Source organism: Capra hircus, assembly GCF_001704415.2.
Source record: "Capra hircus breed San Clemente chromosome X unlocalized genomic scaffold, ASM170441v1, whole genome shotgun sequence".
NCBI lineage: Eukaryota > Metazoa > Chordata > Mammalia > Artiodactyla > Bovidae > Capra > Capra hircus.
Window position 1 is genome coordinate 9,704,803 of NW_017189516.1, and position 10,900 is coordinate 9,715,702.

Below are 10,900 nucleotides of genomic sequence, written 5' to 3' on the forward strand. Positions count from 1 at the left end.
ACTTTGGAAAACAGTTTGGCAATTTTTTCAAAATATTAAAACATACATCTGCCATATGACCTAGCCTTCCACTTGTAAGTTTTCACCAAGAGAAATATAAACATTTGTTCATAAAAAGACTTGTATAGAAATGTTCATAGCAGCTTCATCTGTAATTGCTTAAAACTGGAAACAACTCAAAATGTCTATCCACGGGTGACTGGGATAAACTAATTATGGTATTAGTGTTAGTCGCTCAGTCGTGCCCAACTCTTTGTGACCCCATGGACTGCAGTCCACCAGGCTCCTCTGTCCATAAGATTTTCTAGGCAAGGATACTGGAGTGGGTTGCCATTTCCTTCTCCAGGGGATCTTCCCAACCCAGGGATCGAACCCGGGTCTCCTGCACTGCAGGCAGATTCTTTACCGACTGAGCTACAAGGCATACATACATACATGGGTATATGCATATATGTATACATGTACTATATGATGTATATGGGGAACCACTAAGCAATAAAAGAATAAACTATTGATACATGCAACAACATGAATGAATCTAAAAATAATTATTCTGAATGAAAGATGCCAAACAAAAAAAGAGTACAGACTGGAATATTTCCATTTATGCAAAATGTTAAAAAATGCAAATTAATCAGTAGTGACAGAAAGCAGATCAGCAGTTGTCTGGGAGTGCAGGGGGAGGAGCTGGACTGAGGGGTTACAAACAGACATGAGAAAACTTGGGGCTTATGGATATGTTCATTATCTTAGTGACAAATGGTTTCACTAGGTGTATACACACATCAACATTTGTCAAACTGCATACTTTAAATATGTGCCATTTACTGTATGTTGATTATTCCTCAATAAAGATGTTGAAAAAACCCAAATTTCAGAAGGAAGCATCCAGAAGGGAATTGGAGCACTAATTCATTGACTGAGTCTCTATGTTCTATGCATTTGATACATCATATCTCAAACTGAGTATGGTTATCCCTATTTTCCAAATAAAGCACCTGTGATTCAGAGAAGTGAAGCCATGTACTCAAAGGCACACAGAGATAGATTCAAGCTATGCTCTTTCACCTCTGCTTCACTGTCTCACAGGAATGTGAGAAAGTGAGGAGAAGGCTGTGCTGGTTCATCGACAATAAATCGATCAGGGAATCTGAGGCATGAAGGGCTACTCTTTAAGACGAAGACTGAGGGGCTTGGACCACTCCACTCATGGTGTGACTTTTGAACATGAACCACTCATACGCATCCTTTACCTTTGGCAATCTGGGACAGGATGCTGGGGATGTATGTACATCTCAGTTCCCTACTCATCGTCTCCCATGCCCACACTTACAGAAATAGAACCATGCACTGCATGGATTCATTTATGATATGTTAAAGCAGTTCTTACAAAACAACGAAGACAAAGATCATTCAACATATTGTAATGAGAAAATTGGTTAAGTGTTTTGGGGAAAATAGATTTGTTTTCAGTTTATCTTTAATTCCATTTATCTTTATCAACCCCAAGTTGGTAAAGAACTAAATACATGTTATTAAATAGAATTGAGTATTTAGCAGATCTTTGAACTGAGAGTAACCTTCTAATCTTTGAATTGACAAGAAGAAATTACAAGAGAAAAGATCAACAGATTTGGCTATATAAAAAATTTGAATTTTGTACATAGAAAAATAAAATCAAAAGGAAAGTAATTGGTAAAAATATATGCCTCAAATATGACAAATGATGAACTTCTGTGTTCTGTAAATCACCCATGCAAATTGATCAGAAAAACATGTCCCCAAAAATTAATAGGCAGAGATACTTCACACAAGGGGAAATGGAATGAGTAAACAAGCATATGACAAAATGTTCAACCCCACTAGTGATTTTTTGAAGTGCAAATTAAAACAATTATGTTAGTAAAAGTTAAAAATAAGTGATTACCAGGCTGGCATGAGTATAGTAAGATTGCAAGGCTGCTCTGAGGAAGGTCTTTGTCAATACACAATACCACTCTCAAAGTATTCAGACCCTTAACACAGTGCTCCCTTTCCAACAGTTACTGCCAACCACTCCCGTGGACTAAGCACAGATGCACCAGTTCTCCCAAATGGGAGTCTCCAGCCCAGATATCACACACCTGTGCTAAGGTTTGTGTCTATAAAGCATCTCCAGCTGGTCCTCCCCCTCGGTCCCACATCGCACACACCAAACATGCCTCCTCCTAGTTCCCCGTCAATGTGCTACTGAGTCACCAAACCAGAAACCTGGGAATCATCCTAATTACCTCCCTGTCCCTCACCCCTGCACATACGTCATTTCCTAGTCAGATTCTGCCAATACTCCATCTGCAATGTCTTTTGAATCTGCCCCCTCCTCCTCCACTCCACAGTCACAGACCTGGGTCTCGCCCTTCTGTTTCTTGCTTGCCTTGTTGAAACAGCTCTGACCCATCTCCTCCCTGACCCAAACCAGTCACACTTCCTTCAAACCATTCTAAAAGAAGCAGTCAGTTATCTTTCTGAAGCCCAAAGCTGATTCTCTCCTCTTTAAAATCTTTCAGTGACTCCTCAATGTCTACCTACAGGCTAAAGTCCAAATTCTTAAGATTTAACAGCCCTCCATGTTCCAAACTGCCTCACCACCATCTTTCCTCTGAGAGCTTCTTCTAGCTTTCCATCCCCTCCTCCCACCCTACCTCTCCACTCTAATGTGAATTCTTTGAGACCAGGAACTAGATCTTAATCATCTCTGTTTCCCTGGCTCATAATACAGAATTTGATTCAGAGTAGGTACTCAAAAACTGTTGGGTGAAGGAATGGATTTATTCTAAGGAAGTTGTTCCACTGAAGGAAAAAGCCATATAAAGGGCACTATTCACTGTAGCAACATTCATAATAAAGAAAAAGCACTAAAAACTAAATGTTCAACAATAAGGAACTTTTATTAATTATGGGATATCCATTTAATGAAATATGACACAGTTGTTAAAATACTCATTATGAAGATTATGTAGCAACTCAGAAAGTGTTTAGTATAATAAAAGCAGAATGCAAAATAGTCTGTATGCTAGGAGTAAAATTATGTAAAAGTATGCATGCACACAAACCGATCAGAACAAGAACAGGAACAAGAACAAATGAATACAGATGATGTGTTTAGGGTGTTGGGGAGGTACTGTTTTGTGATTTTCTTAGCTCTTTCCCAATTCCCTTTATTGTTGTTAGAATGTCATTTGTGCATAAATACAAATTGACAGAGAAAAAAAATATACTGGAAAAGGTGCTTTGATTTCGTCAAGTCCTTTGACAAGCTATGGTACAAAAACAAACCAACCCTTGACCTGGGAGGCAAGAGATCAGCCTCTCTAACCCATCCCCCACTCCTAACCAGCTGTGTGATCTTAAGCAACATCTGCGGCTCTAACCAGCCATTTTTCCTATTCTCTCAAGCCAGGGGTCCCATGGACTTCCCATGGAATTCCTCACCCCCAGGTGAACTCCCACCATTTCTGTTGGCTGCACCACCATCTTCCCAATGCCCTCAGACTGAAAATCTCAGAATGCACCTTCTATTGTCTCACCAACTTCACTCTCTCTCTAATCCCCATCTCCAATCAATTACCCCTTCTTGCCAATAATCATCTATAGCATGCTTTCAGTTCAGTTCAGTTCAGTCGCTCAGTCGTGCCCGACTCTTTGCGACCCCATGAATCGCAGCACGTCAGGCCTCCCTGTCCATCACCATCTCCCAGAGTTCACTCAGACTCACGTCCATCGAGTCAGTGATGCCATCCAGTCATCTCATCCTCTGTTGTCCCCTTCTCCTCCTGCCCCCAATCCCTCCCAGCATCAGAGTCTTTTCCAATGAGTCAACTCTTCGCATGAGGTGGCCAAAGTACTGGAGTTTCAGCTTTAGCATCATTCCTTCCAAAGAAATCCCAGGGCTGATCTTCAGAATGGACTGGTTGGATCTCCTTGCAGTCCAAGGGACTCTCAAGAGTCTTCTCCAACACCACAGTTCAAAAGCATCAATTCTTCGGTGCTCAGCCTTCTTCACAGTCCAACTCTCACATCCATACATGACTACTGGAAAAACCATAGCCTTGACTAGACGGACCTTAGTTGGCAAAGTAATGTCTCTGCTTTTGAATATGCTGTCTAGGTTGGTCATAACTTTTCTTCCAAGGAGTAAGCGTCTTTTAATTTCATGGCTGCAGTCACCATCTGCAGTGATTTTGGAGCCCCCCAAAATAAGGTCTGACACTGTTTCCACTGTTTCCCCATCTATTTCCCATGAAGTGATGGGACCAGATGCCATGATCTTCATTTTCTGAATGTTGAGCTTTAAGCCAACTTTTTCACTCTCCTCTTTCACTTTCATCAAGAGGCTTTTTAGTTCCTCTTCACTTTCTGCCATAAGGGTGGTGTCATCTGCATATCTGAGGTTATTGATATTTCTCCCGGCAATCTTGATTCCAGCTTGTGTTTCTTCCAGTCCAGCGTTTCTCATGATATACACTGCATATAGCATGCTTTACTGTAGAACTAATTTTAGACAAAGAGAACTTCCTGTCCATCTAGTTAGTGAGTACTGTCTGATTGAAAAAAGGCAACCGTTTTTTCCTCTCTCTTGCTCCTCTGCAAACTACTGGGGGATGAAAAGGAGGGCAGAGACCAAGACTTGTAAAATGGAACCTCCTGGGTTAGGACTTTGACCTCGTGGTTGCGGGAGGCCAGGCAGAGTCAGGGAGAGTATAGTGAGACTTGGCACAATGACTGGGATGTTGACTCAATTTGTTCATTCAACAACGATTTACCAAGTGTTGGACATCGCACTAACCTCTCCGTTAGATGAATTAAGGCGGGCTCTTTAATGAAGATACTCACAGTCTAGCGGAAGACAGACGAATAAACTAATTACAACCTGATCTGCTACTGTGTTGCCGTTGAATTTGAACCGAGGACTCTGGGGCAGAAGAATGTGGCATGACCTTGCCTGAGGGGACCGGGTGCTCACAGAGCCAGAAGGACCTGAGCTGTATGCATCTCCAAGGCAGACAAGTGGGATTAGGTACCCAGGAAGAGTGCTGGGCTGTCCATGGCAGTTCCAAACTGAGGGATCATCAGGTCCACTATCAGGAGGCTTGAAAGAGGCAGTTTTGTCAGAGCAGTGACACCTTGGAGTGGCTTACGCTTTGAGGTTTGGGATAGTCTACAGGGTCACAAAGAGTCGGACACGACTGAGCGACTTCACTTCACTTCACCAAGGGAGCAATGGGTGTCCTGATGAGTGCAGGAGGCAGGAGGTGAAAGGCAGAGGGACCTGAGGGGCCTGGCAGGAGCCCCAAGGGCACTTTCGAAGTAGGGAAATCACATGATTAGGTCTACATTTTAGTTAGATAACCAGATGATCTCTAACGTCTCCTCTCTTCCCTGAAACTTTATGGTAAGTGCCGAATGCACTGTACAGAAATGGAGGGGCAGAGTTCAAGCAGAGATCCCTTCCCACCCCCTACACTCCACCCCTTTGGCAATCTGCAGAGAAGCCAGAGGGAAAAAATATTGATTCTTCCCAACTTATAGTAAGGGCAGGCCAACTGGCTCCAGGGAACTCAGGAGAAGGAACAGACAATAGGTTTAAGGAACAGTATTAGTTATTCATTTTAATGTATTCTTTAAATTTCATTTATTTATTTATTTGAAGTATAGTAGATTTACAAAGTTGTTACTTTCAAGTTGTACCGAAAATGATTCAGATATATACATATGGACATATGTATATAGATATAGATATATTATTTTTCAGATTCTTTTCTACTAGTTTATTGCACGATGTTAAATATAGTTCCCTGTGCTACACTGTAGGACCTTATTCATTTCAGTGTATTCTAGTGAGTATATGGTTATGTATATGTGGGACTTAAAATAGCCTCACTTTAGGCAAGAGAGCTTGTCTAACTCATCTTGGTCCAGCACCTAACACAGAATCAAGCGCTCCAGAGGTTCTCAGCAAATACTGGAGGGATGAGGGCGGGAAAGGAGAGGGAGGAACTCGCCCTTCGGAGATACCCGCTCTCCCACGGCGGTTTCCAAGCCCCGGACCTCTGACCTCCCACCAGTAGGTGGCAAGATAGCCTCCTCGCGTGCCGTAAAAGGGCGGAGCTGGTAGGAGGGTCCAAGGTTCCTGCGCGCGCAGACGCCGGCCCTGTTTTCTCCACTCGCCGGAAGAAGGCGGGCCTCTTTTCGTGCCTAGCGCAGCCATGGTAAGGCGGATTCTTTGCGAGCTCTTGAAGATCCATCAGCCTCCATCCTCCCAGGGCTGGGGCTGCCCGGGACTCCGGGACTCTCGCGGGGGGTGGTCGGGCCGAGGCGAAGGGAGAGGGACCTCGTGGGGTGGGCACAGGCAGGGTAGATGGTGAGAGCGAACACCAGCTTTCAGCTGTAGGGGGAAATTGGTACCGCTGGCAGGAAGGCCGCGGTATCTGGGCCGACCACGCATCATGCGGCCCTGGGAGGAGCTGCTTGCTTCCCAGAATGGATCCCCGGGTGGCCCCGGAGGATAGACGTCTGGCCCGGGGCAGGAGAAGAGATTCTCTCCGTCGTGTCTTTAGCACGCTCTGATTTTAGCTAATGTGATTGGTGAGATTCAGTATATGGCCTTAAAAAGGCTTTTTTTCTCACTTTAAGGTGGAAAATGATCTTAGCTACTTTAGAGTTTGAGGAAGCAGCTATTGGCACGTGGTTGTTCCAGTATCTCAACAGCTAACACTTGAAAGCCAGATATGTTTCGAGAAAATTTCTGTTTGATAGAGAAGCACAAATTGAGTTCCGGTCCATTTCTGTTGCTGGCTGGCTGTGTGCCTTGAAGTCCATCCCCTGGCTGTTTCACCAGCAGTGTCCTAGTGAAAACATCCTCTAGAAGCATACACACTTTTAAGCAGTAATATGTACATAACTAGTAGGAAACTGGTTGCAGTTTGCAGCACCTGTAGTATTTGCTGGGTACTGTGTGTGTTTTTATTGAAGAGGAAACGATGCTGTTCTTTCGAGAATAATTGTGTAAGCTGTTCTTGAAAACACCTGAAGCAATTTAACAGTATTAAAATCTGAAACTTTAGGCTCGGGGTCCCAAGAAGCACCTGAAACGCGTAGCAGCTCCAAAACATTGGATGCTGGATAAACTGACTGGTGTGTTTGTAAGTATCATTATATTGTAACCATGTTTTTTATGTTGTATGTTTGAGACATTTTGTACTGTTTCTTTATGTGTCGGATATCCCTGATTACTGGATGGGAAAATTCACTGCCTGCCAGAAGTCATTTTGGGTCAGGGCAGTCTGAATCTCGGGACTTGAGAGGTACATTTTTTAAAATGATAAATTGATCATTTACAGGCCCCTCGTCCATCTACCGGCCCCCACAAGCTAAGGGAATGTCTCCCCCTAATCATTTTCCTAAGGAATAGACTTAAGTATGCCTTAACTGGAGATGAAGTAAAGAAGATTTGCATGCAGCGTTTCATTAAGATCGATGGCAAAGTCCGCACAGATATAACCTACCCTGCTGGTTTTATGGGTAAGTGGTTACTGGTGGGCACTTGGTGGTAGCCCCTTTGATATATTTTTTTAAATCTTGCTCTCTAAAAAGGTGGTTGTATTAAATACTGGTGAACTTTTGTCAGAGTCGTCGTTGGTATTCAAAATGGGAAGCATATGGATTTTTTTCCTTATGTGGTTGTTGCTCAGCATGGTCTACTGGGGTTCACTGTAGTAACCTGAGTTATTGTTTGATATCAGATGTCATCAGCATTGATAAGACTGGAGAGAATTTTCGTTTGATCTATGACACCAAGGGTCGTTTTGCTGTTCATCGTATTACACCTGAGGAGGCCAAGGTGAGTGATGCAAGCAGGCTGGGCTGTTGTTTTAAAGTAGTTGATTCTAAGTTACAGCCTGAATTAAGTACATGGGCTGATGCATTGTGATGAGGTAGGTTGATTAGGATTCCTTATAATCTTATACCTGGAAACATCTAGTCGGGTTAGCATCCTCAACAGATTGTTACCTTTTTTATCACAGAAATGAATTCACACTGAACAGTGGCTTCTGGTTGCTGGTGGTTTTTTTGTTTGAGGCAAGGAGAGTGAATTCTAGAAATGTTTGAGTATCTGAAGTGTGGATCCTTTAAAGGATAAGGGGCCAGAAAACCCAATGTCTAGTCCAGTCCAGTTGGCCTTTTGTCTAGCTTTATTCTGGAGAGGGGAAAGGTATTAATGGAAAGGACCAATAGCCTTCGGGGCACTAAATTGAGATAACGCAAAAGGTTACAGACATTGATTATTTAATCCACTTTGTTGTGGTGGTTATATGTATAAGTTCATGGCGGCTTCCATTATTGGCTGTAAATGAAGGTTAATTCAATTGAGTGATTGAGCTCCTAATTTCCTTAGCTGCCTGCATTGTTACCAGCAGGCTGGACAGCCTGTCCAATGGAATCAAGGTGATTTGATTCATTTAAAGAATCTTTTGGAGAGTGAAAAATCCAAAAGTGAAATGGTTTGTGAAATAGTTGATTCCATGAACTGGTAATGCAATTGCAGTTTGTGAGACAAAACTCAATTGTGATGTAGAGGGAGCCATTAAGAGGCACTTGTTAGCTGGGTGAGTAGAAGGGAAGAATTCAAGCTGCCCCACACTGAACCTGAGAAAGGGGCTGTAACTTGCATTTGAGGGGGGAGGAAATGGTGGTGATTAGCCCACCTGGTAGTTCCCAGGTTGTGAGGCCTTCCAGTGCCTTGAACTTTTAGCCTTGGGGTTGATGCAGTGCTGCAAAGAGAACACATAAGAAATAGGAAGATTAATCTAGAAGAGGGGATAGTGTGCAAGGTGAATTTATTGGGGAGTGGGAAGAAAAGTCAAGAACATCATTATTCAGCTGTAGCTCTTTAGCTGCTGGTTACATCTTTAAGGTGGTGACAGAACTGTCATTGTACTCTGGAGCATAGTGCATGTAAGCTGGACTGATGTGGCTAAACCTTGTGTGTTTCTAGTATAAATTGTGCAAAGTAAGAAAGATATTTGTGGGGACAAAAGGAATCCCTCATCTGGTAACCCATGATGCTCGTACCATCCGTTACCCTGATCCCCTCATCAAGGTGAATGATACCATTCAGATTGACTTGGAGACTGGCAAGATTACTGATTTCATCAAATTTGACACTGGTAAGCAGCCTCTGCTACGTAGGCATTCTCTTTAGGCAGAATTCTCATAGGCAGGCATAAGAGCTGTACTTTGCTTTTACTTTTTAAATTGATTGAATCTAGGACTTTGCACAAGGCCTGGGTACAGGGTTTTATTTTTTGGGTTCGTGGTCTAATATACACCTAATTGGCAACCAAAGCTAGATGTCTTTTGTTGATATAGTAACAGATGGGGAACAAGGCAAGTCTTTTAAGAAATGTTCAGTGAATGTGTAAAAGCAAAGCCTTGTGTCATTGTTTTCTGGTGGCCGTGAGGGAATTGAGATACAGCCTTTTGTAGTTGACTCATCCTCCAAATCTGTTCACAGTAGTAGCAGAAAATTAATTGTACCTTGAAAGATTAACAACTTTGTTTGAAACCTGTCTCTCTCACTGACTACCATTTCCTTCCTATATAGGTAACCTGTGCATGGTGACTGGAGGTGCTAACCTGGGAAGAATTGGTGTGATTACAAACCGGGAGAGACATCCAGGTTCTTTTGATGTAGTTCATGTGAAAGATGCAAACGGCAACAGCTTTGCCACTCGGCTCTCGAACATTTTCGTTATTGGCAAAGTAAGTCTGGGTTTCTCTAGTCCAGGGAAACCTGTAAAATGCTGGGATTGTAGCTCCTGGTTCCTGCTAAACCTGTTATAAAATAAAGCCTCCTCTGGGATAGGGCTCACAGCAGGGCTGAGGCAAACCTGTGCTTTTTCAGCATCACAGGATTGGGGGTAGGGACCGGATCACCTGGGTTGGTGAAAAGTGCCAGTAATGGGATGAATATACCTTATAGTTTGGCTCTTTAATTTGTACCTGTGGGAGATTGTGGCGGGGGGTGGTAAGCTAATGCTTGGCCTTCGGCACAATTTTCAATATATCTAAGACTAATTATGAAGGATATTGTAGTTTGCATTTACATACATGGGCAAAAAATTTTCAATGGGCATTTCAGATAAATGACTGCCTGACTGTTGCTGAGTGCTTTCACAAACAGGCTTTTCTTCCTCTTGACAAATGTAAACATAGCATGTGCCAGCCTGTTAATGGTGTGTAGCAGGTTTTGATTCTCCTTTTTTTCTCCTTCAGGGCAACAAACCATGGATCTCTCTTCCCCGTGGAAAGGGTATTCGCCTTACCATTGCTGAGGAGAGAGATAAGAGATTGGCAGCCAAACAGAGCAGTGGATAAAACGATCGCTATGTGATGTGATTGGAAAGGTCTTTGTAATTAAAGATAATACCAAGTGATTAATAGCATCTCTGGTATTTGCTGTGGTTTGGGTTTTTGGTTTGTTTGCTTGCTTTGAATTTTCAGGCAGGCTTGGCATTCTGGGATATGATGTCTCCTATAGGCTAGACTTCAGTGATGGTAGGAGAACATATCAAACCTTGGCAAGGAGACGCAAGTAAATTATTTTATACACAGTATCTTGTTTTGTTTTTTTTTTTAATCCCCCTCTTTTCTCTGGTCTTTATATAAGACCATATATAAGCCTGGCTCATCTGTTTTTCTCACTTCTGTGCCCAGCTTGCCAAATGGCAGGATAAACATGGCCAGTTTTGAATACAGGTCATCATAAAGGTATGGGCAATACACTTGCTTGGACTTTGTCCTTACATTTTCCAGCTACTATAGCATTCAGTCCTCAACTCCATTTCTCAGGACTGCAAAA

The 10,900-nt window shown here is 42.8% G+C and overlaps 1 protein-coding gene across 1 annotated transcript; it reads left to right on the forward strand.

Moving 5' to 3' along the window:
* The first annotated feature begins 6,144 nt into the window (after positions 1 to 6,144).
* RPS4X (ribosomal protein S4, X-linked) lies at positions 6,145 to 10,484 on the forward strand. Its single transcript, XM_005700650.3, has 7 exons — positions 6,145 to 6,248; positions 7,104 to 7,181; positions 7,380 to 7,560; positions 7,782 to 7,879; positions 9,035 to 9,206; positions 9,644 to 9,801; positions 10,315 to 10,484. The coding sequence occupies exons 1-7, from the start codon at positions 6,246 to 6,248 to the stop codon at positions 10,414 to 10,416; spliced, it is 792 nt and encodes a 263-aa protein (XP_005700707.2). The 5' UTR covers positions 6,145 to 6,245; the 3' UTR covers positions 10,417 to 10,484.
* The last annotated feature ends 416 nt before the right edge of the window (positions 10,485 to 10,900 follow it).